General features: G+C 45.8%; 1 protein-coding gene across 1 annotated transcript in view; it reads left to right on the top strand.

Annotated features, from left to right (window-relative positions):
- The window catches only part of TCF7L1 (transcription factor 7 like 1), a 160,304-nt gene extending 133,282 nt beyond the window's left edge, over positions 1-27,022 (top strand). Inside the window, exons 4-12 of the mRNA XM_060169699.1 lie at positions 1,692-1,775; positions 19,846-19,978; positions 20,921-21,023; positions 21,330-21,413; positions 22,153-22,296; positions 23,031-23,190; positions 23,277-23,384; positions 24,263-24,338; positions 25,624-27,022. Of these exons, the coding sequence (XP_060025682.1) occupies positions 1,692-1,775; positions 19,846-19,978; positions 20,921-21,023; positions 21,330-21,413; positions 22,153-22,296; positions 23,031-23,190; positions 23,277-23,384; positions 24,263-24,338; positions 25,624-26,057 (1,326 nt within the window). The 3' untranslated portion in view covers positions 26,058-27,022. The remainder of the gene's footprint in view (positions 1-1,691; positions 1,776-19,845; positions 19,979-20,920; positions 21,024-21,329; positions 21,414-22,152; positions 22,297-23,030; positions 23,191-23,276; positions 23,385-24,262; positions 24,339-25,623) is intronic.
- Positions 27,023-27,227: the final 205 nt, after the last annotated feature.

Genomic DNA, 27,227 nt, shown 5'->3' with positions numbered 1-27,227 from the left:
TGCGGAGGTTAAACTGGTTTACGTGTGTAAGTCTGCTTTGAAAACTGCCACCGTAGCACAAATGTTGTTGTTCACTGAGGAAATGAGTTTAACTCACTAGACCGATGTTTGTCCAGTGCTATTAACTTGCCAAAGGCTTTTAAATCGCGGTTAGTTCATCTAGGAAGTGTAGGCTCCTGGGAAGGGAAATAGGTGAGTGAGGGTGTGAAGGAAGGAAGCAGATAGGATCAGCAAAGCACAGGGATAGAGATGACATTCGGTTGGGGGGAGGGGCAGGGCACCAGAGGGTCCCGAGTGGAGCAGTCCTTATTCATTCCCACCTCCCATGGCCAGGCATCCCTGGCCCATCCCAGCTGCTGTTTCTGCCACTCGCTGGCCCTTGGCAGTTGTGTCCTTGGGTTATTATTCCCGCCTGTGGATACCTTTTGGAAAGCCCAGCCCCTGCCCTCTCAGTCAATTTTTGTGGTTGATGGAGAGGAAAGGGGCACTGCCCATCCTCCTTTCCTGACCTGTGCTCAGAGCTCAAGGCCAAATCATGATTTTCTCCCCCTCCCCTGAAATTGAATGACCAGAACAAGGGATGATTCAAAGACTTCTTTCTGTCTCCTTGGGAAACTCTTCCTGGAGCCACCACGTTCTATTAGAGCTCGAATTTTCAAAGTGGCCTCAAGAATTCTGCAAAGAGGCTGCATGGCTGGTCTGCTGCCCAGAAGCACCATATCAGTGTTGACACTCGGACAACATGTGTATTTTGCTCCTGGCAAAGACTAATGGTTTGCTTATGAAAATAATAGCTTCCATTTATCAAATGTCTTCCACGTGCACAGCACTGTGTTCAATACTAGACATTGTCCCTAATCCTTCTAACAACGTGTAAAGTTAGTGATAATCGCCTTGCTTTATGGATGAAGTAACTGAGGCTCAGAGTTGTTGAGACACTTATCCAGGGTCACGCAGCATAATCGGCAGAGTGAGAACCTGAACCTGTGAACTCTCAACTCCAGAGCCCTTCACTGCCTCTCCACCCATTCTCTCCCAGACTCTTGCCCAACACTCTGCCATGCTGGGGTTGAGGAGAGGCTTTTCGTTTAAAGACAGTGTGTGTGCGTGTCGGGGATTTATTGTTTGGTTTGGTTTTTTTGCAGTAATACATGGGAGAGGGTAGGGTACTGGAAAATCTTTTCAAGATCGAGAAACACTACAGCGAAGTAAAGGTCCACATCTTGAATATGCACCGATATTAGTCGTGACCCTGGAAGTGTCAGGCAGATGGTTTTTATTCATTCATTCACCAGATAGTTCTGGAGAGGCTGTTTATTTCCTGGGGAGTGTTGTGTGTGCTGCTGTAAGAGATGGAAATGAACAGGCAGGATCACCATCTGGGAGCCCTGGGTCCCTTGATGCGCCTTGCTTGTCCCACCGCTAAAGACCCTCACCAATAGGGTCTTTGAATACTTTGGTCAGTTGTGCTGTCGTGTTTTTACCCCAGAATGACGGAGGGGCTGGTGGCAGTAGTGGTTGTCAAATGTACGCTCTACACTCTTCTGATCTCTGGCCATTGATACAGTAAGGAGCGTGCAGGTAAAATAAGCCACGGTCGTACCCCCACACCACAGAGCGCCTCCCTGCTCACTTGGGGTGCACGAGAGGCCCCCGCTCACCAGCTGCATTCTTTTCTGTCCCCTGTGCAGTACCTGCAGATGAAATGGCCCCTCCTCGATGTCCCCGCCAGCGCCACGGTCAAGGATACCAGGTCACCGTCCCCAGCACACTTGGTAAGTCCGTTTCTCCTTAAAGCATGGAAGGGACACTCGCTGTCTTGTCCCATGTCCCTGCCTCCACCTTCCCGCAGTTCTAGCAAGTATTGCCCCAAGTGTGTGAGCCGAACGAGTCAGGGGCACAGCAGTTAGGGTGTTGCCCGTGCACGCCCCCATCACTGCCACCTCGGCACGCGCTCATACCACCCGGGATGTTGTGCGATCGGAAACGCCAGCACTGCCCCTGGCTGGTGACCCCCGTCCTCCCCTGCTGCCCCTCCACCTGAGCAGCGGCATTCTCCATTCTCTCCTTTCCCGCTGGAGCTCGGTCAGCAGCCCCCGATTCTCCTGCAGAGCTGCATGGCGACACTTGAAGAGGCTCTTCTATAAAGGATGTTAGAGAAAAGAATTAAATTAAAACATAGGCAAACAAAAATCCCGAGGGGCAACTGAGGCCTTCCTGCCAAAGTCCGAGGCAACACAGCCACAAAGGAAGGTCTGGAGTGTCCCGGGAGGAAGAGAAATGGGATCTGACAGGTCTCCTCACCTGGGCTTGCAACAGACTGAAATCGTTAGGACAGGAGATGTTCCCAGCCGGGACCCTGCACCCCCTTTTCCTGGACTTTCTTAAGAGCTTGGGGCAACCCACGTGCCCCACAAGCTAACTGATGTTGTCCCCTGTGCAGTGGATCTCAGAAACACAGAGGGTCCAGTTAGAAGGAACCCCAGCTGGTGTGACTCATCCATTTTACAGACAGGGAGACCTGGGAATACATCATGCTTCTAAAACTTTATTAGGGCAAATTTCAGTGGTTCCCTTCAGCCACACTGGGTTGTTTTCAAGTAAATCCAGACATAGTTATTTCATCTCCTTCAGGACGTTTTAAGATATCCTCATAGCCCTTTTTCGTTAAAAGCTTAGAGCCTAGTTGAGGAGAAGGAAGGTATACATAGAGAGATACATAATGGCACAGTGAGCCCGTATGATTTCCAGGAATCGTGAGACCAGCTTACAGTGGCAGAGCCCTTGGTAGTTCACAGAGCAATGTCATGTGTAGTTCTGAGGTGACCGTCACAGCCATCCACTGGGGAGACACGTGGGGATTGCTGTTTCACAATCTCTAGGAGAAACCAGCGAGCAACAGGGCCAGCCATCCTGTGCAGGCTGCCCTGAGAGGTCTGTGGCCAGTCACCAAGTCCCGAGTAGCCTGTAGGGCCTGTGGCCCTCCAGATTCCAGGACAGCTTGGGATGGCCGAGCGCGAGGTACAGGCGCCCTCTAGTGGTCAGTCATTGTGGAGGACATGGCATCCCAACCCCCACCCCCACCCCCCAACGAAGTTGGCTTGTCCCCTCCCAGCACAGCTGTCTCTGTTTCAAATCGTTGCTCACACCCCACCCATCCTGTGGCATCCCCCAGCCAGTATCCTTCACATACTGTCTTCGTATCTTCTAAAATCTTCATTTACATTGAGAGGAAGTGAATTCTCTTTAAAATTAACACACGGACTCTTTGAGTTTCCCATCCTCCCTGTTGCAGAGCAATCCAGCTCTGAAAAATGAAATAAAAAGCCTGTGATGGCCCTTCACCTCCTGTGATACATCATCTTATTTCCCTTCTAATGTTCACCGCCCAACTTCACGCAAGAGCTAGACCTTCCACCTCCATCCCTGATCCATTTGCTATCTGATACCTAGTCTAGTCATTTGCCCAACTTTTTCTCAACCCTCTGCTTCCTATAATTCGTTCATTGGCTCCGGGAGACTGTATTAATAGACATTATCAAGGGTTTTTTTGCCCTCTCTAAGCTTCCATTTTCTTTCTGGATTCTTTTTCTTAAATAAAACAGCTACTCATCCTCACTTATTATCTCATTGTAAGTGGCATGAAAATATATGAAATCCCTAAGCTCTTAACAAGGTTCTCTACCCATAGTTCCCACTGCCAGGCAAACCTACAGCCACTGCAGATGTGTGTTATACGGATATGATCTCAGGACTGCAGTGGAGCAGGGGCTCATGTTTTGTCTGAGAGTGGAAAACCGGGAACAGTGGATACATTACACGGTAGACAGCAAAATGGATACTTTTCTAGTAAGTTGTATATTATTACACTCTGCATTCTAATATAGATAAACAGACCTCAAAAACTTAAAGAACATTCATGGGAGAAAACCTTAACATTAACTTGAAATTCTGTAGACTGGGAGAAGACCGCCGTTCTCCATTTTCAAGTCAGGGCTTCTCATTCTAACTTCTGAGAGACACGTGTGTACATGTATGTAGGAGCCAGACCTGAGATGCCTGTGTGTTGGAGGTTGTTTAATAAAGTGGGCTTGAATCCCACCTCCACCTCTTCCTACTTGTGCAGCTGCAGGAAATTACCTCATCTCTCTTTGCCTTGGTTTCCTCATCTATAAAACAGGAATTAGAAGAGGACTTGACCTCAGAGTTGTGTGAAAATGAGGCCGCACATTGTAATGAGTTTAGAATTGTAACTTGCACAGAATAAGACTCAGTGGTGGCTAGCTTGCTACTATCACCACCACCACCACTAGCACTGCTTTGATGAAGAGAGGGAAAGAACAATTAAAATACTGTTCATTTAGCAGACTAAGAGGTGAAGAAGGCTCGAATTATTAGGTGCCGGATCAAACAGACACATTGCAAAGGTAACGGAGGTAATAAGCCTGGAGAATTTAGCATCTGCTCTCTCAAGGATATGATTTAACTGTTCTGGGGTGGGGCTGGTATCTTAGTTTTCTAAGCTCCCTGGAAGATTCTAAGGGGCAGCCAGAATTGAGAATCTGATATGCCCTCAGCGCATATCAGAGGCAAAAGGGAAGGAGGGGCCAGAGACCATTCCAGTTTATTAGATGCCGGATTCTGTAGGCTGCAGGCGTAAGCAGAGAAGCAGGTTACCGGAAGTAGTCGGAGGTTTGGATGCTGGCTTTTTTTTTTTTTTTTTTTTTGCGGTACGCGGCCCTCTCGCTGTTGTGGCCTCTCCCGTTGCAGAGCACAGGCTCCGGACGTGCAGGCTCAGCGGCCATGGCTCACGGGCCCAGCCACTCCGCGGCATGTGGGATCTTCCCGGACCGGGGCACGAACCCGTGTCCTCTGCATCGGCAGGCGGACTCTCAACCACTGCGCCACCAGGGAAGCCCAGCTGGCTTTTTTTATTAGAAAAATGAAAACACTGGATTATGGAATTCCTTTTGGAATCATGAGCAAAATATTTTGAGATGAGTTTGGCCCTGGGAGAAGGGCAAATGGAGGAAACAGCCTGCATACTTGGAGAGATGCAGTGAGTCATGTCGAAGCTGCCTGTCAGGGATATGTGTATATATAAGCTGTAACTGGGCCAGGGTGGGGATGCAATTACGTGTTATTACCACTTGAATTTTTATGTCTTTGAAACAAGCTCTAAAAACTAAGTATCCCTGAGTGTAGACTGTTACCCTGATCCCTCACCGTGGCCCACGTGCCTGCTCCGTGTCATCCCCTCCACCCTCTCCCCGGAACGCTGTGCCAAACCACACAAAACAAATATACGCGCTTCCAGAGTATAACCAACCCAAAGATAGGACTCTCAACTCTTTTGTTCACGTTTGTTTACCTAGCACCTGTCATGCCTGGCACAGCATAGGTACTCAGGAAGCATTTGTGAATGGATGGAAAATCAGTGATCTGGGGAAAGGTAGATGCCCACTTTTGAACCCCTCTCTGCCTCTGAGTCCAATTCCTCTTCTCGTTCAGGATTTTTAATAAAATCTTTTTTTTTTTTTTTTAATTTTTTGACCACACCGTGTGGCATGTGGGATCTTAGTTCCCCGACCAAGGATCGAACCTGCACCCCCTGTGTTGGAAGCATGGAGTCTTAACTACTGAACCATCAGGGAAGTCCCTAATTAAATCGTTTTTGAAACCAGAAAAGTAATGCATGTGTGTGTAGAGCACTTGGGAAAATGCAAAAGTACACAGAAAAAGACCTGTAATCCCACAACCCACAAGCATTTTATTTCAGTCTCTTGTCTGTGTGTGTGCACACCTGTAACTTGCTTTCTAGATGATGACTGAATACTTCTTTGAACCATAGTGAACACCCTGTTTTAGCACTAAGCTTTGGGCCACACTCAGAAGCAAGGCGCAGAGCTTTGCATCCAATGGCTAATGGAAGGCAGGGCCTGGAAGCCCTCCTAAAGGGTGACTGTCTCACTGCTCCGAAGAAGTAGCTGAGCTGAGAGCTGAGAAGCCTGACTTTTGCTCAGCATGCCAGTTCTCAATTAAAAACATTCATCGAAGTTTCCCTTTTTAAATTGTATAGTTTCTCCATCTTATAAATATACCTGTGAAGACCCCAAAACTCATCACATAGCCCGTTGCTGCTCCTTTCTGCCTCCAGTGCTGATTTCGATTCCTACTACACAGTATTCACTTTTTATTTGGATATAAGTTTAAACTTTCAGAAAAATTGCAAGAATAATACAATGAACTCCCATATACTTTTTATCTAGATCCAGAGATTTTTGCCCCATCCCTTGCCCACCCTCCACTCCCTCCCTCTCCCTCTCCCTCTCCCTCTCTCTCTCTCTCTCTCTCTCTCTCTCACACACACACACACACAGACACATGCAGTATATATGAGTTTTTCTTAACAATTTGCCAGTAAGTTGGAAACATTTACCCCTAATACCCCTTTACCCCTAAATACTTCAGATGTATTTCTTAAGAAGAAAGACAGTATCTTACAATGACCACAGCACAGTTATCAAAATCAAGAAATTAACATTTCATATTACCTAACCCACAATATATATTCGAATTTCAGTAAATGTCCCACTAGTGTCTGTTAAGCTGTATGTGTTTCTTGGTCCACAGTTCAACCCAGGATCACAGGTTACATTTCGTTGCCAGTCCTCTAGTCTCCCTTAATCTCGCAGAGCTCCTTAGCCTTTCTCTCTCCTAACCTTGACATCTTTGGAGAAGTAAGACTAGCTATTTTGTAGAATGTCCCTCCATTTGGGTTTCTCTGAGGTTTCCTCATGGTTAGATTCAGGTTGTGCTTTTTTGGCAAGAACACCACTGCACTGATGTGCGCCTCTCCGTGCATCACGTCGGGAATCCGATGTCCATTTGTTCTTATTTATTTATTGTCCATTTGTCCCAAAGTTGGTGATGCTGGCTTTGATCGTTTGATTAAGGTGGTGTCTGACATGTGTTTCCTCTGTGAGGTTATTCTTTCCCTTTGTAATTAATAAGTGCTCTGTAGGGAGAGGCTTTGAAGTTACATAAATGCCCTATTTCTCATCAAACTTGCACCCATGATTCATGGCAGGCATTGAAGATTATCGACCTCCATCATTCCTTTATTAGTTTCTGCTACTGAGATTTAGCTTTGGGGAAACCTTACTTGTGTCTCCCAGCTCATTACTCTTAGTGAAGAGCAGAATGGACATCGTGGCAAGTCAAGTCTGTGCACTGATGACACAGATGAAAAAGATGATGATAGAGGACAGAAGCTAAAAACCAGTCTACAAATAGTGTTCCTGAAGAAGAGACCACACAACCAATAAAAATGGCAGTGGGCAATAAGAAAGTGAAACTGGGCTTTAAAAACAAAAACTAGGGGGCTTCCCTGGTGGCGCAGTGGTTGAGAGTCCGCCTGCCGATGCAGGGGACACGGGTTCGTGCCCTGGTCCAGGAAGATCCCACATGCCGCGGAGCGGCTGGGCCTGTGAGCCATGGCCGCTGAGCCTGCGTGTCCGGAGCCTGTGCTCCGCAATGGGAGAGGCCGCAACAGTGAGAGGCCCGCGTACCGCAAAAAAAAAAAAAAAACAACTAGGGACTTCCCTGGCAGTCCAGTGGTTAAGACTCCGTGCTTCCACTGCAGGGGGCATGGGTTCCATCCCTGGTCGGGGAACTAAGGTCCCACATGCTGCACGGCATGTCCAAAAAATAAAAAACAAGTAAATAAATAAATAAATAAAAACCCTCCAGCGTATAGCTTGAAAGCACTCACCTGAATTCTACAAAGTAAATGAAAGTTGACATTTACCTAGACACGTCCTTGCAACAGTCTGAACTGTAAGGGTTTAATTTGTTTTTTTTTTCCTACAAGCATCTATGCAGGAAGGAAAAGGCCAGTGTCAAAGGAACAAAAATAAAGGTAAACTCAGGATTCTCTTTTGCTGCCTTTAATGCCAGCAAACAGTAGAAAAGGGAGAGAGTCTTGATAAGAAAAGATTTATACCAAGAATTTTGTGCCCAGTCCAATTTGCAAAGACCTCAGAAATGTACCACTGCTTCCAAGAAGGACCTAAAGCACCTTCTAATTCCTTGCAGCGTTTTCTCTCTGCTGCTGCCCTACAGAGACCCTGGTTTATCTTCACATCTTTCAGAGCCTTCAGCTTACTGCTTGCTGCCTGTGAGGAGCTCAGAGAATATTTGTTAGTACGTTAATCTAGACTCTCATCCTGTCATTTTCTTCTCTGCGCTCCAGTCCGCTGGCTTCCTGGGGGTTCCTCAAACACGCGGAGCATCCTGCCCACCTCGGAGCCAATGCGCTGGGTGCCTTCTGCCAAAACACCCTTCCCTCTCATGCCCACACATCTCACTCCACTGCCTTCGTGTATTCATTCAAAAGTCATTTTCTCATTGAGGCCTTCCCTGGTCAGCGTGTGTTAACTTATAAGCCACGCCTGCCTCGCTTCTTATCTGCCGTCCCTGACTTGATTTTTCTCCTTAACATTTATCACTATCTAATATTTTAGTTATTTATTTATTAGGCTTATTGTCTGTCTGTCTGTCCAATTAGAATGTACCTAACGCAAGGCTAGGTATATTTGTCTAAAAAGACAAGATTCTCTAGTGCGTTCACGAGACTAGAACTGTGCCTGGCACATAGTTGATGCAGCATAAATACCTGTGATCCGTATTGTCTGCAGGGCCAATTAGATCAGCAATCCAGCCATGTCGTCAGAGACCCAGGTTCTTTCCACCTCTGCTTGTTGGCCTCCAGCCCTTTGACTGCCCAACTCGGTCCCTGCTGTGTAGACAGTCTCCACAAACATCTACCCAATAAATAAAAGTGTGAATTTCCATTTGTCTCGAAAATTCTGTATAGCAGACATATGTTCAAATTTCCTTTCTTTAATAGGATACGATGACAGAATTGGCAAAGAGCTTACATTTCGCCTTTAAAGTAGTATTTGTTAGAGAGTGGTGTGTGTGTGCACACAGAGAGAATTGGGTGTTTTTTCCCTCAACTTTAATTAAGTTCCTGTTTGCCCCTGCTTATATTATAAATCCACCGCTATGACTGGACTGGTATTCTAGGAACAAACCAGTTTCCTTTATCCCCCAAGTCCTGCATTTGAGCACATAATCACTTGAAAAAACAGCTCTGGCCCACTAAAAGAGAAGGTTTTCTCAATCACTAAACAAACGATTGATTGTGGATAGAGCATTTTTTTTAATTAATTTATTTTTTATTTTTGGCTGTGTTGGGTCTTCATTTCTGTGCAAGGGCTTTCTCTAGTTGCGGCAAGCGGGGGCCACTCTTCATCGCGGTGCGCGGGCCTCTCACTGTCGCGGCCTCTCTTGTTGCGGAGCACAGGCTCCAGGTGCGCAGGCTCAGTAGTTGTGGCTCACGGGCCCAGTTGCTCCGCGGCATGTGGGATCTTCCTAGACCAGGGCTCGAACCCGTGTCCCTTGCATTGGCAGGCGGATTCTCAACCATTGTGCCACCAGGGAAGCCCCGAGCATATTTCTTAAACATATAAAGTCAGGTACAGTTAGCAACCCGGTGCACCTCTGAGGATCTTTTCTGGGCAGCCTGTTGGGTGGTCTGTGTCTGCTTTGTAGGTGATCCCACAGAATTAAGGCTCCTCTTTGCCTGATCTAAAAAACGTTATCCTTCTTATCGCTGAAATTCAGATCAGGAAGAAAAGGAGGTAGTGAATTAACACTCGGGGCAAGAGGCTTTGTGAAGGCCTCAAGCCAGTTACTGAGAGAAGCAGGTGGTGGAGAGTGGCAGGGCCTCATGGAAGGACGGTTTGTGGAAAGGTGGCTGGTCCATCTGTGGTGGTGCGTGGGCTTTACTTAGAACTTGGAAGAAAGTCATGAACAGTAGAAGAGAGGATGAATTGCTTCCTCAGGACCAGGAGTTTCAGGGAGAACTTTGGCTTGGACCAACCCTAGAAACAGACCAAAACAGACAAGAAACACTTGAGCTGGGAAAGGGGTGGGTCTGCGTGATGGGCTGGAAGGATTCAGGTCCAAGGTGGCTCTGAGATGCTCTTCTTTGGATAAAACTGGACTCGGCCACCTTGCCCAGGGAACACCTGTACTCTGGGTTGGGCGTGCTCTTTGCACTGCAGAGCAAGCTGTCCACTGAGAGGTGTGTGTTGGTTCTCAACATTCCTGCCCTTGGCCTGGGTTTATGCTGTGGACATCCTGCCCCTGGGGACAGCGAAGGAGCAAAAAGAGCGGGAACTTTTCTTGGGAGGGTAGCCTCCTAGGAGAGCTTTGCCTGAGTCAGCCCTAAAGGGAGTGATTTTTGCTAATCAGTCCCAGAGGCCTCATCTTCCCAGGCTGACCAAGGAAAAGTCTACCTTCCTTTTTCTTTCTGAGAACCCACCACCTTCCAGTCCATTTTCTGGAAAATGATGCCACCTAATGGGATCCAATACTAATGACTCACGGAGTGTTAAAGTGAGGAGACCTGCATTTTAAATATAACTCACATATTTCTGCTTTGTACTTGACTCTCCACCCATTCGGTGCTGTTTGCCAGTTTCTTTGTTTTTTTCTTTTTAAAAATTTTATTGCAAAATTCTCCAACCATATACAAAACCAGACAGTACAAAGAAATCCCATGTACCCATCTCCTAGCCTTAACAACCGTCAGTATTTTGCTGTGTTTATTTCATCTATCTTCCCAACACCCCTTCCCTTGTTTTTTCTTTTATTTTTTTTTGAATTTTATTTTATTTTTTTATACAGCAGGTTCTTATTAGTTATCCATTTTATACACATCAGTGTATACATGTCAATCCCAATCTCCCAATTCATCACACCACCACCACCACCCCCTGCCGCTTTCCCCCGTTGGTGTCCATACATTTGTTCTCTACATCTGTGTCTCAATTTCTGCCCTGTAAACCAGTTCACCTGTACCATATTTCTAGGTTCCACATATATGCATTAATATGCGATATTTGTTTTTCTATTTCTGACTTACATCACTCTGTATGACAGTCACTAGGTCCATCCACGTCTCTACAAATGACCCAATTTCATTCCTTTTTATGGCTGAATAATATTCCATTTTATATATGTACCACATCTTCTTTATCCATTCGTCTGTCAATGGGCATAGAGCTTGCTTGCATGACCTGGGTCTTGTAAATAGTGCTGCAATGAACATTGGGGTGCATGTGTCTTTTTCAATTATGGTTTTCTCGGGGTATATGCCCAGTAGTGGGATTGCTGGATCATATGGTAATTCTATTTTTAGTTTTTTAAGGAACCTCTGTACTGTTCTCCATACTGGCTGTATCAATTTACATTCCCACCAACAGTGAAAGAGGGTTCCCTTTTCTCCATACCCTGTCCAGCATTTGTTGTGTGTAGATTTTCTGATGATGCCCATTCTAACTGGTGTGAGGTGATACCTCACTGTAGTTTTGATTTGCATTTCTCTAATAATTAGTGATCTTGAGCAGCTTTTCATGTGCTTCTTGGCCATCTGTATGTCTTCTTTGCAGAAATATCTATTGGGGTCTTTTGCCCATTTTTGGATTGGGTTGTTTGTTTTTTTAATATTGAGCTGTGTGAGCTGTTTATATATTTTGGAGATTAATCCTTTGTCCACTGATTCGTTTGCAAATATTTTCTCCCATTCTGAAGGTTGTCTTTTCGTCTTGTTTGTAGTTTGCTTTGCAAAAGCTTTTAAGTTTCATTAGGTTCCATTTGTTTGTCTTTGTTTTTATTTACATTACTCTAGGAGGTGGATCAAAAAAGATCTTGCTGTGATATATGTCGTAGAGTGTTCTTCCTATGTTTTCCTCTAAGAGTTTTATAGTGTCAGGTCTTACATTTAGGTCTCTAATCCATTTTGAGTTTCTTTTTGTGTATGGTGTTAGAGAGTGTTCTAATTTCATTCTTTTACATGTAGCTGTCCAGTTTTCCCAGCACCACTTATTGAAGAGACTGTCTTTTCTCCATTGTGTATCCTTGCCTCCTTTGTCATACATTAGTTGACCATAGGTGCGTGGGTTTACCTCTGGGCTTTCTATCCTGTTCCATTGATCTATATTTTTGTTCTTGTGCCAGTACCATATTGTCTTGATTACTATAGCTTTGTAGTGTAGTCTGAAGTCAGGGAGTCCGATTCCTCCAGCTCCATTTTTTTCCCTCAAGACTGCTTTGGCTATTCAGGGTCTTTTGTGCCGCCATACAAATTTTAAGATTTTTTTGTTCTAGTTCTGTAAAAAATGCCATTGGTAATTTCATAGGGATTGCATTGAATCTGTAGATCGCTTTGGGTAGTATAGTCATTTTCACAGTATTGATTCTTCCAATCCAAGAACATGGTACATCTCTCCATCTGTTTGTATCATCTTTAATTTTTTTCATCAGTGTCTCATGGTTTTCTGCATACAGGTCTTTTGTCTCCCTAGGTAGGTTTATTCCTAGGTATTTTATTCTTTTTGTTGCAGTTGTGAATGGGAGTGTTTCTTTAATTTCTCTTTCAGATTTTTCATCATTAGTGTACAGGAATGCAAGAGATTTCTGTGCATTCATTTTGTATCCTGCAACTTTACCAAATTCATTGATTAGCTCTAGTAGTTTTCTGGTGGTATCTTCAGGATTCTGTACGTGTAGTATCATGTCATCTGCAAACAGTGACAGTTTTACTCCTTCTTTTCCAATTTGTATTCCTTTCCTTTCTTTTTCTTCTCTGATTGCCATGGCTAGGACTTCCAAAACTATGTTGAATAATAGTGGTGAGACTGGACATCCTTTTCTTGTTCGTGATCTTAGAGGAAATGCTTTCAGTTTTTCACCAGTGAGAATGATGTTTGCTGTAGGTATGTCATATATGGCCTTTATTATGGTGAGGTAGGTTCCCTCTGTGCCCACTTTCTGGAGAGTTTTTTTTATCATAAATGGGTGTTGAATTTTGTCCAAAGCTTTTTCTGTGTCTATTGAGATGATTATATGGTTTTTCTTCTTCAGTTTATTAATATGGTGTATCACATGATTGATTTGCGTGTATTGAAGAATCCTTGCATCCCTGGGATAAATCCCACTTGATCATGGTGTATGAAACCTTTTAATGTATTGTTGGATTCTGTTTGCTAGTATTTTGTTGAGGATTTTTGCATCTATATTCAACAGTGATATTGGTCTGTAATTTTCTTTTTTTATAGTATCTTTGTCTGGTTTTGGTATCAGGGTGATGGTGGCCTCATAGAGTGAGTTTGGGAGTGTTCCTTCCTCTGCATTTTTTAGAAGAGTTTGAGAAAGAGGGGTGTTAGCTCTTCTCTAAATGTTTGATAGAATTCACCTGTGAAGCCATCTGGTCCTGGACTTTTGTTTGTTGGAAGATTTTTAATCACAGTTTCAAATTCATTACTTATGATTGGTCTGTTCATATTTTCTATTTCTTCCTGGTTCAGTCTTGGAAGGTTATACCTTTCTAAGAATTGGTCCATTTCTTCCAGGTTCCATTTTACTGGCATAGAGTTGCTTGTAATAGTGTCTTATGATGCTTTGTATTTCTGTGGTGTCTATAACTTCTCTTTTTTCATTTCTAATTTTATTGATTTGAGTCCTCTCCCTCTTTTTCTTGATGAGTCTGGCTAATGGTTTATCAGTCTTGTTTATCTTCTTGAAGAACCAGCTTTTAGTTTTATTGATCTTTGCTATTGTTTTCTTTGTTTCTATTTCATTTATTTCTCCTCTGATCTTTATGATTTCTTTCCTTCTGCTAACTTTGGGTTTTGTCTGTTCTTCTTTCTCTAGTTCCTTTAGGTGTAAGGTTAGATTGTTTATTTGAGGTTTTTCTTGTTTCTTTTTTTTTTTTTCTTGTTTCTTGAGGTAGGCTTGTATTGCTATAAACTTCCCTCTTAGAACTGCTTTTGCTGCATCCCATAGGTTTTGGATCATTGTGTTTTCATTGTCATTTGTCTCTAGGTATTTTTTGAGTTCCTCTTTGATTTCTTCAGTGATCTCTTGGTTATTTAGTAACATATGTTTAGCCTCCATGTGTTGGTGTTTTTTACATTTTTTTCCCTATAATTGATTTCTGATCTCATAGCATTGTGGTCATAAAAGATGCTTGATATGATTTCAGTTTTCTTAAATTTACTGAGGCTTGTTTTGTGACCCAAGATGTGATCTATCCTGGAGAATGTTCCGTGTGCACTTGAGAAGAAAGTAATCTGCTGTTTGGGGATGGAATGTCCTATAAATATCAACTAAATCTATCTGGTCTACTGTGTCATTTAAAGCTTCTGTTTCTTTATTAATTTTCTGTTTGGATGATCTGTCCATTGGTGTAAGTGAGGTGTTAAAGTGCCCCACTGTTATTGTGTTTCTGTCGATTTCCTCTTTTAGAGCTGTTAGCTGTTGCCTTATGTATTGAGGTGCTCCTATGTTGGGTGCATATATATTTATAATTGTTATATCTTCTTCTTGGATTGATCCTTTGATCATTATGTAGTGTCCTTCCTTGTCTCTTGTAACATTATTTTAAAGTTTATTTTATCTGCTATGAGTATTGCTACTCCAGCTTTCTTTTGATTTCCATTAGCTTGGGATATCTTTTTCCATCCCCTCACTTTCAGTCTGTATGTGTCCCTAGGTCTGAAGTGGGTTTCTTGTAGACGGCTTATATATGGGTCTTGTTTTAGTATCCATTCAGCCAGCCTGTGTCTTTTGGTTGGAGCATTTAATCCATTCACGTTTAAGGTAATTATCCATATGTTCCTGTTACCATTTTCTTAATTGTTTGGGGTTTGTTTTCGTAGGTCCTTTTCTTCTCCTGTGTTTCCCACTTAGAGAAGTTCCTTTAGCATTTGTTGTAGAGCTAGTTTGGTGGTGCTGAATTCTCTTAGCTTTTGCTTGTCTGTAAAAAGCTTTTGATTTCTCCATCAAATCTGAATGAGATCCTTGCCGGGTAGAGTAATCTTGGTTGTAGATTCTTCCCTCTCATCACTTTAAGTATATCATGCCACTCCCTTCTGGCTTGTAGAGTTTCTGCTGAGAAATCAGCTGTTAACCTTATGGGAGTTCCCTTGTATGTTATTTGTCATTTTTCCCTTGCTGCTTTCAATAATTTTTCTTTGTCCTTAATTTTTGCCAATTTGATTACTATGTGTCTCAGTGTGTTTCTCCTTGGGTTTATCCTGTATGGGATTCTCTGCACTTCCTGGACTTGGGTGGCTGTTTCCTTTCCCATGTTAGGGAAGTTTTCAACTATAATCTCTTCAAATATTTTCTCAGGTCCTTTCTCTCTTCTCCTTCTGGGACCCCTATAATGCAAATGTTGTTGCGTTTAATGTTGTCCCAGAGGTCTCTTAGGTTGTTTTCATTTCTTTTCATTCCTTTTCCTTTATTCTGTTCCACAGCAGTGAATTCCACCATCTGTCTTCCGGGTCACTTATCCGTCCTTCAGCCTCAGTTTTCTGCTATTGATTCCTTCTAGTGTATTTTTCACTTCATTTATTATATTGTTCACCTCTGTTTCTTTGTTCTTTAATTCTTCTAGGTCTTTGTTAAACATTTCTTGCATCTTCTCTATCTTTGCCTCCATTCTTTTTCCGAGGTCCTGGATCATCTTCACTATCATTATTCTGAATTCTTTTTCTGGAAGGTTGCCTATCTCCACTTCATTTAGTTGTTTTTCTGGGGTTTTATCTTGTTCCTTCATCTGGTACATAGCCCTCTCTCTGCCTTTTCATCTTGTCTATCTTTGTGTGAATGTGGTTTTTCTTCCAGAGGCTGCAGGATTGTAGTTCTTCTTGCTTCTGCTGTCTGCCCTCTGGTGGATGAGGCTATCGAAGAGGGCTGTACATGTTTCCTGATGGGAGGGACTGGTGGTGGGTAGAACTGGGTGTTGCTCTGGTGGGCAGAGCTCAGTGAAACTTTAATCTGCTTGTCTGCTGATGGGTGGGGCTGAGTTTCCTCCCTGTTGGTTGTTTGACCTGAGGCGACCCAGCACTGGAGCCTACAGGCTCTTTGGTGAGGCTAATGGCAGACTCCAGGAGGGCTTATGTGAAGGAGTACTTCCCAGAACTTCTGCTGCCAGTGTCCTTGTTCCCACGGTGAGCCACAGCCACCCCCCCGCCTCTGCAGGAGACCCTCCAACACTAGCAGGTAGGTCTGGTTCAGTCTCCTGTGGGGTCACTGCTCCTTCCCCGGGTCCCAATGCACACACTACTTTGTGTGTGCCCTCCAAGAGTGGAGTCTCTGTTTCCCCCAGTCCTGTCCAAGTCCTGCAATCAAATCCCGATAGCCTTCAAAGTGTGATTCTCTAGGAATTCCTCCTCCCGTTGCCGGACCCCCAGGTTGGGAAGCCTGACGTGGGGCTCAGAACCTTCACTCCAGTGGGTGGACTTCTGTGGTATAAATGTTCTCTAGTTTGTGAGTCACCCACCCAGCACTTAAGGGATTTGATTTTATTGTGATTGTGCCCCTCCTACCGTCTCATTGTGGCTTCTACTTTGTCTTTGGATGTGGGTTATCTTTTTTGGTGAGTTCCAGTGTCTTCCTGTCGATGATTGTTCATCAGTTAGTTGTGATTCCTGTGCTCTCGCAAGAGGGAGTGAGCACATGTCCTTCTACTCCACCATCTTGAACCCAAGCCTTCCAGACCTTTAGTCCTGTTTGTCAGTTTCTGATGAAGCCAAACTCAAGAGCACATGGCCAGTCAGGATTCATAATACTATTAAGTATTTTAAGATGGCTCTATGTACATATATCCAATCATCACATAGTACACATTAAATATATAACAATCTTATTTGTCAGTTATACCTCAATAAAGCTGAAATTTTAAATTAAAAAAAAGATAGTTATAAATGATATAAATGAAAAACAGATGTACAAGAAGTCTAAATGAACGGAGATATGCCAAAATGATAATAGTGACTGGGTTAGGCTAGTGTGATTCTGGAGTTTTTTTGGCTTGTGTGTGTGTGTGTGTGATTGTGTTTTCTAAATGTTTTATAATATAGTTTGTATTTCTTTCTTAGGAAATTTGTGTTCATCGTAAGTATAGTTTTAAGTAGGTAATAATTAAATTGGGAAATACAGAAAGGGAAATAAGAAGAACAAAACCACCTGTAGTCCCACCACTCAAATATACTTACTGTTTACTTGGTGTCCTTCTAGTCTTTTTGTTTGTTTGTTTGTTTTTTCTTCCACTGCGCTGCACTGCTGGTGGGATGAGATCTTAGTTCCCCAACCAGGGATTGAACCCCAGCCCATGGTAGTGAAGCACTGAGTCCTAACCACTGGACCACCAGGGAACTGCCTCTAGTTTTTTTTTTAAATCATAGAATTTATGTGTTTTTTAAAAATTGTGATCATTTTGTGTAATTCTTTTTATCATTTACTGTCATTTTAGTAATAATTCTATTCGTTTTATGATACTAAAAATCACCCTTTAGACAAAGCTGTTTCTGGGAAACCTCAGTGCATCATTGAGTTGCATCAGGATCCTAGAAATCTGACCTTAAAATAATTTTTTTGTACTCTTATTTGTGTGATATGTTCATGTACGTGGAGACCTCTTCAAAAGCCAGTGAGGGAACAGGTGAAAACAGTAAGAAGAAAAGAATTTTAGAATTTATTGTGCAACGTCAAATGAGCCCACTAAGGGTGGAAGTTGTTGAAGGTGAGGTACCAGCAGGGTCCAGCCAGCAGGGTCCAGCCGTGTACCAGCGCCACCTAGTGGTTTTGCTTATGAACCATCTGCATCCTTGGTCTCACTTCTGTGAGTCTGAGAGCTGGGCCCCTGGGTTCTAGGCCTTGCTCCAGGACTCTGCCTCTCATCTCTGCTTAGCCTACTGAAAATGGAGCAAGATTACTGTCAGCACACGAGCGCCTAGGAGATGTACATATAGTTGCTTGCATGATGAGTACCCAAGGGGCACTGAGTAAAAGGCTGAAGGGCTCAGGAATCTATGAAACGAAACATTCAACTGGGAAGACAGAAGTTTGGAAATCTGGCCCGTGAGATGCCACCAAATCATCATCCTGTTTACGAATCTCTTTTTTAATAAATCTCTTCTCCACTTGTAACTCATTTACCTTATTATCCGAAAAAATGCGTGTCCGTCCTTTCTCTGACAGATGTTTTGATTAGGCTCTTGAGGTGCCAGGAAGTGCAAGAGAAGACACCCTGGTTTGTTAGAGCCGTTAAGGGCTGATAGGAATCCAGTTCTACCACTTACTGGCCCTGTGGCTCAGGCTAAGTCACTTAATCTTTCCCCACTCAGTTTCCTCATTCCTCAAATGAAGATAATCATAGCTTTTTTGCTAGGTTATAATAAGGCCGATAGCCATTTTTATAATAAAAATTTTTATTGTTAAGTCAGATTATGTCAAGACAATTAAAAATTAATTCCGTTTAGTAATTCCAGGACACACAGGTTTTTCCGTTTTTTAACGTTTCTGAAGCAGGATATGTTGGTGACATGCCAGTGTTTTTGCTTTCTTAACAGTTATGTAAAATGTACTCCTTACACTCTCTGGTATTGTAAATGAAATGTGATAATTAGGTCAGCAGAGTGTTTGAGACTCTCCAGGGAGAACTGTTTTAAGTGCTCTTGGTTGGTATCTGTAAACCCTGAACATGACAACTGGTTATATGAGGTCTGATGGTGACAGTTCCCTCACTGCTCTGTTACCAGTCTCAGATGTGAACCTATGAGCTACCCTTTCTAGGAAGTTCATTTGGAAAGCGTATGTTGAGGGACTTCCCTGGCGGTCCAGTGGTTAAGACTGCACTTCTGTTACCGGGGTCATGGGTTTGATCCCTGGTCGGGGAACTAAGATCCCTCATGCTGCACGAGGCAGCCAAAAAGAAGAAGAAAAAAAAAAACTGAAAAGGAAAGCGTGTTTTCTAAAGTCACTGAGATTACATAGAGCACGGTTCATAATTCAGCAGCCTGTAGCATTTAGCACCACACAGTACACATGAAGTGAGTAATGGTGGGCTGTTTTGAAGAGGGTACGTAGGAGGGTGGATGTAATCCCTTCTCTAATTCTGTTGGTTCTTTCTCTGCTGTATAGACCGCTGCTTTCTCTCAAGTACTCTTCGAGGGCTGAATGGGATGTTGCATGGAAAATACCTGGTATCTATTCAACCAAGTACATAACAATAGGTTTTACAGACATATCTTGTTGTATTGTACTTTACTGTGCTTCGCAGATATTACATTTTTTATGAATTGAAGGTTTATAGCAATCTTGCATCCAGCAAGTCTGTCGGCATCATTTTTCCAACAGCCTTTACTCACTTTGTGTCTCTGGGTCACATTTCAGTAATTCTCGCAATATTTCAAATTTATTCATTATTATTATAATTGTTATGGTGACCTGTGATCACTGATCTTTGATGTCACTATTGCAAAAAGATTACAACTCACTGAAGGCTCAGATGATAGCACCTTTTGACAAAGTATTTTTAATTAGGGTATGTGCATATTTTTTTAGACATAATGCCATTGCACACTTAACAGACTACAGTACAGTGTAAACATAACTTTTATACGCACTGGGAGGGACTTCCCTGCCGGTCCAGTGATTAAGACTCTGCTCTTCCACTGTAGGGGGTGCAGATTCCATCCCTGGTCAGGGAACTAAGATCCCACATGCCGTGCAGCACAGCCAAAAAAAGAAAAAATTTCTTTTTTAAAAAAAAAAACAGATGTATGCACCGGGAAACCAAAAAGTGTGTGTGATTTGCTTTACTGCAAATAAAGCAGTAAACGGAACCTGCAGTAGCGCTGAGGTCTGCCCGTACTCTCCACCTCCTTGGCAACTGTCCCTAGTCTTTTTCTCTCTGTCTTTCAGTCTAATAAAGTTCCTGTTGTTCAGCACCCGCACCACATGCATCCGTTGACGCCCCTCATCACCTACAGCAACGACCACTTCTCCCCCGGCTCCCCTCCCACACACCTCTCCCCAGAGATCGATCCAAAGACAGGTGAGTCAGGGCCTGCTCAGGCTGGACCAGCTCCACAGCTCCAGTGGGGGCGGGCTTTTCTTCTCGGGGAGTATTTCAGCCCTGGAATCGGACAGACCTGGGTTCAAACCGTGTCTCCAACTCTCAGTTGTCTCTAACCCTGCCCACTAAGTTTAGCCTTTTCAATTCGCTCATCAGTGCCTTACGTGTCCCTTCTGCATCGCTGGGTCGTTGTGAGGATGAAAGGAGATTAAATGAGATGATGCACAGGGCCTGGCTCCACAGCATTTGGCGTTGCTCTGCCACTGCTGCTTCTACGTTAGAATGTCTTAAACCTTTAAGATTGGAATGACCTGGAAGGGGAAAAAAAAAAATCTCCTTTCTCATTGACTTTGAAGTCTAGCCGGCTGCAGGCTGCGCCTCCTTAAACCAAAACCTAGGCCCCAAACTGAACATGTGGAAGTAAACAGTCTAGCCAGACATAAGTATAGCTATAAAGCAGTAGACTGAGTTGGCTTCTTGTTTTTAACTTGCTCACCCAAACTCCATCCCAGAGGGAGCCAGAGTCTTCGTAAAATTCCCATAGCGTTTCCATGGGTCAAAGCATTTTTGGAGCTTCTCTTGAGACATCACAGCTACTACGAGTTACAGATAATAAGGAGGACAAATGTGGGACAGAGATCCAAAGCTTATCTTTCCATGAATGAGGCAGCTTTTCTAGCTGATGACTCTGGGGATATCTTGGGTCTCTCAGTCCAAAGTTTCCTGCCTGTGTCTTGGACGACTCCTGTATGAGCAGCTGGAAGTTACTGGTGGTGACAGGGGGCAGGGATAATAAAAGAAAGGGCCTTCCAAGCTCCAGGGCACCTGGGAGTATAGGGCAAGGAACCTCCTGTTTGATATTATTTTAAGGTGTTAATGTAGGGCCCAGGAATTGTCTGACACATCTCTCTTTGGAAGCAGGAATCCCCCGGCCCCCTCACCCATCTGAGCTGTCTCCGTATTACCCACTGTCTCCCGGAGCTGTCGGGCAAATCCCCCATCCCCTCGGCTGGCTCGTCCCACAGTAAGGAAACTTACAGCCTTTCTTACCCTCCCTCCTTCCTTATGCTGAGTTCTAACTTCTGTACCTCCAGCCGGTCCTGGTGGTCTGTATACAGACGCCCCCCCCTCCCCCACGTAGAGCCCTCTCCCCAAAGCCCAGGACTCAGACCTCCCTGCTCTCCCCAGGGCAGTGTCCCCCCAACTCTTCCTTCCTACTTCCTGCCTTTACTTATCATCCTTTCTTCCCAACCGCCTCTCCTTCCCTGTCCTGAACATTCCCATTTTAGCCAATTTGCTAACCAGATTTCCTTGCTCCTGGCCCTTATAGGCAAGGTCAGCCCATGTACTCCCTTCCTCCCGGCGGCTTCCGGCACCCCTACCCTGCACTCGCCATGAATGCCTCAATGTCCAGGTGAGTCTTGGGACTGGAGCTGTGAGCAGGAAGTGGCAGTGCAGGGAATGGTTGTCTACCAGCATCCCTGCCATTTCTGACCGTTACACAGCTTTCTCTTGGCAGTAAGCGAGGAGGCAGGTGCTCACCTTTCCTCCTGCCTCTCTGATAAGGTGGGGATGGAGACCATAGGTTCAGCCCACTGTTGCCCCATCTCTCTAAGAGAAGCATTTCAAAGCCCTCACACTCAACCCTCCTGCACGTCCCCTCATGGGCTGGGCTGGGCTTTGTGGCACTGAAGCATTTTGAGTACATCACTCTGAAGCTGGGAGATTAATTGTTCCTGCAATGATGTCAGGAGAGGGGAACAGCGAAAGGGGATTTCTGTCTCAGTAGCCGATCTACCTGACAGTGGTACCGCCAATGACAAAAGAAGTGCAACCCACAGCCTGAGCCCTTCTTTCCCCCCTGTGTACTCTGGCCTCAGACCCGCTGCATCTTCTTTTGTGTTTTTCATCCTACCTGCTTTCAGCACCAGATATAGGAAACCTGCATGCTTGTGGGGGAAGGGAGGTTTGTTGGGTGTTTCCCAAACCGGTTCTGTCGAGGTCAGTGCATGGCCTTCCATTGCTCCAACACTGCCCCAGCAGAGGTGTTTACACACCTCCGCCATCAAGACTGGGGGCCTGCCACATCCTCTGTGGGTGACAAGCATTCTGCCTGAATCCCTCTGTTGTCTTTGTTTCCATCTGGTACATAGCCTGGTTTCCAGTCGGTTCTCCCCTCACATGGTGGCTCCGGCCCATCCTGGTCTGCCCACCTCAGGGATCCCCCACCCCGCTATCGTCTCCCCCATCGTCAAGCAGGAACCGACGCCCCCCAGCCTGAGCCCGGCCGTGATCGCGTGAGTAACAGGCAGCCTGATGGGGGGTGGCCAGTCTCTGAGCAGCGAGTACCATTGGTTGCTTTCTTGGGGACATACAGCTGGCAGCCCGGCAGCTTCCTCAACTACACCCTCTCCCTTGGGAACTGTTCCCTTTGACCCCTGGAGTTCCCATCCTCTCAGAGACACCGTGCATCTCTTCTCGCATTAAGGAAGGTTTTACAACCAGGACTTTGAGGCTGAAAGAGAACCTGAGAGCGCTTTTAGCTTCCTTCTCCCCCTCCCACCCCGCCCCCCATACACTCGAAAATTGTAAGGCCCCAGAAAGGAGAACATTCTCAAGGTCACGTGGCTGACCGGTGGCAGAGCTGCGCCCAGCACCAAGGCCTGTGCTTTGTCCACTGTGCCATAAGGACAGCAGGAAAGCCAAAGTCGGTGCCTCGTAGCCGAGGAGACCTCCTCTCTCCGTTTCTGCCTAAAGTGCCCTGCCCCCTCCTCTTTCTCACCTGCGGCCAGTGCGTCCCAGCTCTCACCACCACCCTCTGTTCCATTGTCAGGAAGTTGTCCTTTCCTGGAATATGGCCGGAGGTCTGTCAGAAGCTAGGAGCTAGGTGCTCAGGCTCTGAAAGCAACCCCGGGCAACTTACATTATCGTCCAAGCAACAGCATCTCCCCTCCCCAGAGGCAGACAGCCCTTAGCCTCCTAGAGAGATGACAGCTGATACCAGCTAACCTACAGCCTTATGACTTCCCAGGAAATCACCCGTCACAGTGAAAAAAGAGGAAGAAAAGAAACCCCACGTGAAGAAGCCTCTTAATGCCTTCATGTTATATATGAAGGAGATGAGGGCCAAGGTGGTGGCCGAGTGCACCCTGAAGGAAAGCGCAGCCATTAACCAGATCCTGGGGAGAAAGGTAAGGCCTGCCCTTGGGCTCCAGGCTGTGCGGCTCAGCGTCCCCCACGCTCACCGCTCTGTCCTCGCTGGTCCTCTCTCCCGCAGTGGCACAACCTGTCCCGAGAAGAACAGGCCAAGTACTATGAACTGGCCCGGAAGGAGCGGCAGCTTCACTCGCAGCTCTACCCGACCTGGTCAGCCCGAGACAACTACGTACGTGCCCATCAGACACCAGGAGCAGCCTCTGCGAGAGGAAGAGGGGCAAAGGAAGCTGACTCCATTGATAGAGGACCCTGTCAACGGAGTCCGCTTCCAGGGAGGCCAGGGAGAAGTCTGTATTTCTCTAGAAATAAGGAGGACGTTTTAGTTCTCAGGAGGGCAACAAGGCCATGGTTTGGTATCCTGGGGACAGAATCAAATTTGTGCCTGTCCCATTGGAAGTGGACTCAGCCTTTAATTCCATAATTCAGGGTGCAGTGTGAGCTGTGTGCTAGCTCTGTGGTCAGTGTCTCTAGCCAAGGGTCGCCAGCCTGGGGCTCAGAGACCAATGCGTAAGCCGCTGCCTGCGTTTCTGGTGACTCCCTGAAACTGGGAAGGTTTTTGTATGTATGTTGTTACTTGCTTTTTTGTGTGCCAAAAGGCACAAAAAAAGTTTTTGGGGGTTTATTTGGGTTTTTTTCCCCAATTGAACCCACGCCCTCGGCAGTGAAAGCACAGAGTCCTAACCACTGGACAGCTGGGGAATTCCCAGCTGCATTAGATTTTCAGTGAGACCTGGGACCCCTCAGAAAAGATCAGGAACCTTACACGGTTCTAGGAAGAGAAATGGAAAAATCAGCCTGAAGGGCAGGAAAAGAATGAGGCCTTCCGAGAAAGCCAGGACACCGGAGCTGGAGGGAAGGGATCCAGTGGGGGAGGGAAGCAGTGTTCCGGGAAGGCTCACTGTGCCACCTGGTGAGGCTGCTGCGGGGAGTGTGATCTGGGTGCCCAGTGCAGGAAGTATCCTGTCTCCCCGCTTCATCGCTGGGAGTCCCCCAGGAAAGCCGGTTATTCTGTGCCTGGTTACCTCTTCCTTTGGCTGTATCTTTCAGGGTAAGAAAAAGAAGAGGAAGCGAGAAAAGCAGCTGTCCCAGACCCAGTCCCAGCAGCAAGTCCAGGAGGCAGACGGTGAGTGGACAGGAGGGCCCTGCATCTTTACTTCCTTTTCCCTGTCCCAGCTACACCCGCCGGTACTTTGTACCCGGGACTCTGATGGCCACGGTGACAATGCCGTATGATAGCTGCCATGTTCAAGGCCTCAGCCTTATGTACACTCAGGGGGCTGTTATTATTATCCCCTTTTCGGAGATGATCTGTTAAGAGGCTCGAAGAAGTGAAGGGATTTTTCCAGTCACTCTGCTTGTTAAATGGTCCAGCACTTTGTCACTTGGAAGGCTCTTTTCAATTCAGTTGAGTTGTGTCTTATTGGAGGGTTAGGTTCTAAAATCAATGCATAAGGTAAAAACTGAATGTCACTGAAATGATCCTTGAAATTCCCTTAGGAAGGCAGCCCATTAGGGATGGACATATCACCTATCAGTGAATCCAATAGAATCAGGTTTTCTTCCAATGTTTGTTTGGTCGAATAACAGAAATAATTGTTCACTTGGATTGGGGGTGCCCCCTTTGTGCCACAAATATATACTGTATCTTTTTACAGCAGAATCACACCCAGCAGAGAGATGCTCACACGGTGACCAGTATTTCAGTCAAGCCTCCCATCTCATGCTCACTCCAGGACAAGTGCAGAACTTGTTTAGTTCCATCTGTAGTGCTTTTTTTAGCGGAGGGGGGGGGGCGGGGGGAGCTGCACCCCCCAGCTTGTGGGATCTTAGTTCCCTGACCAGGGATCAAACCCAGGGCCACAGCAGTGAAAGCGCCAAGTCCTGACCCCTGGACTGCCAGGGAAGTCCCCTAAAGTGCTTTTTATCACCTTGCTTTTCTTTTCATCTCCTTTCCTACCTTTCTAATATCTGTATAATTTGCGTATTCATCTCCATAGGAGTCCATGTAAGTTAACTATGTATGTGATGCAAAATCCACTGTATACCACGTTGCTTAGCAGGTGCTGTACTATCTCTGACAGCACCATAAACCAAAGATCTTAAAGCAAATTGAGTGGAGATCCATCCCCAGAATGATGAGATTTCAGCAGGAAGATGAAGATGTGAGAGGCTGAGCTATTTTCCTTCCAGGCAGGTTCTGAATGAATCTTTGGCGTTTGGGCATTGCCCCTTGTCTGTGCTCTAGGTGTCTTGAAAGCCATAGCCATCACTTCAGGTTCTCACTTCCCTCCCTGTACGCATTCTTGTTTCCGGAGTTGATGTGTACAGCTGGGCTTCCTCGGCAACCTCCGCCTCCCACCGCGCTCCTAGCTGCTAACTCTTTCGTGTGGTTTTTTTATTTCCCCTAGGTGCTCTGGCCTCCAAAAGCAAGAAGCCATGTGTCCAGTACCTGCCCCCTGAGAAGCCCTGTGACAGTCCTGCCTCCTCCCACGGCAGCATGCTGGACTCGCCGGCCACACCCTCCACGGCCTTGGCCTCCCCGGCTGCCCCGGCCGCCACCCACTCAGAGCAAGCCCAGCCCCTCTCCCTCACCACCAAGCCAGAGACCCGGGCCCAGCTGGCTCTCCACTCGGCTACCTTCCTGTCAGTGAAGGCTGCTGCCACCTCCTCTGGCCAGATGGGCAGCCAGCCCCCCGTCCTGTCCCGGCCCCTCCCCCTGGGGTCCGTGCCCACAGCTCTGCTGACGTCACCCCCTTCCTTCCCAGCCACGCTCCATGCCCACCAGGCCCTCCCCGTGCTCCAGGCCCAGCCTCTTTCCTTGGTCACCAAGTCTGCCCACTAAGCTGCCCACTGACCTATGCAGGCTGTCACGTGACTCATCGAGTAGTAATGATGCGGAAGAAGAAGAAGAAAAAAAAAAAGGAAACTTTATTGGTCAATATTTGACCACTCTGGACTGTTCTGTAAAGTGACTGGTAACAGCAGCACTTTACATTTTGTAGATGTAACCAGTAGCTGATCTTAAGGCTTTTTTAAAAAACAAAACAAAACAAAAATCTTTAAAAAACAAGAACTGAAAAGTAGTGTGTTATTCTTCCTGTATGTGCAGCGGTGGATGGACCTGGGCAGAAGGCACCTCTGTCTCTACCTCCTAGACTCTCTGCCCTCCTGCCTCTTCCCATCACCCCCCAGCATCCCAGCTTCTCCCACCCAGCCTGCATGTTGGCCATTGCTGCCATTTCTAGCCCGCAGCCTCTTCATCTACATCCCATTCCTGGACATTCCCTTTTACCTGGCCCACATTTTTCTCCTTTGCTCAGCTCCGTGGGTTCTTGCCTTCACCTTCGTCCTCTGCCCAGTGTAAGGCTGTCACCATGTGAGAAGACACCTCGGCCTCGTTTGTCTCCACCAGCATCCCTTTTCCCTCAGTGGCCCTAATGCCCCAGTCTCCAGCTTTTGGTGGGGGAAGAGGTCTTCTGCAGTGGTTCTTCCCCACATTTAAAGGGATTCAAGGTGCCTGCCACTTCCTCAGTGAAGAAGCCTGTGTACCACCCCCTTACCAGTCGAGATGTCCCCTCACAGCCCCAGAGTGGCAGACAGGACCTGGCTCCGAGGTCTGGCTCCTGTCACCCAGGTCCATGCTAGCACAATCTGCCAAAGCTCTGAAGACCCTCCTCCCTCCCCCATCACCTCACATGCTTCTTCTGTGTGTATTTCTTTTCATTTTTATGGGGTTTTTTGGAGCAATTTAAACTCCCAGTTGTTTATTTTCACAAAAGAAAATAAAATTGCAGTTGCAAGACCTTTTCTGAGTATTTCAGTCCTTTTCTTGAATCAAGCCCCCTTCTTCACACCAAGCCCTGTGTGAGATTTTTGCAGACATGCAAAGGAGGGATGCTGCTTATTGGAAGGGGATATAAATCATGCCTGACACGACTAGAAAAATTCAACCCAGTTTCCAGCCTCGAATGTACACAGACCACTCAGTATAGATAACTGAGATACAAAGGGA

The sequence above is a fragment of the Lagenorhynchus albirostris genome, chromosome 13 (genome assembly GCF_949774975.1).
Source record: "Lagenorhynchus albirostris chromosome 13, mLagAlb1.1, whole genome shotgun sequence".
NCBI lineage: Eukaryota > Metazoa > Chordata > Mammalia > Artiodactyla > Delphinidae > Lagenorhynchus > Lagenorhynchus albirostris.
The sequence above is the reverse complement of the archived record's forward strand: the minus strand, read 5'-3'. Positions and strand labels throughout refer to the sequence as shown.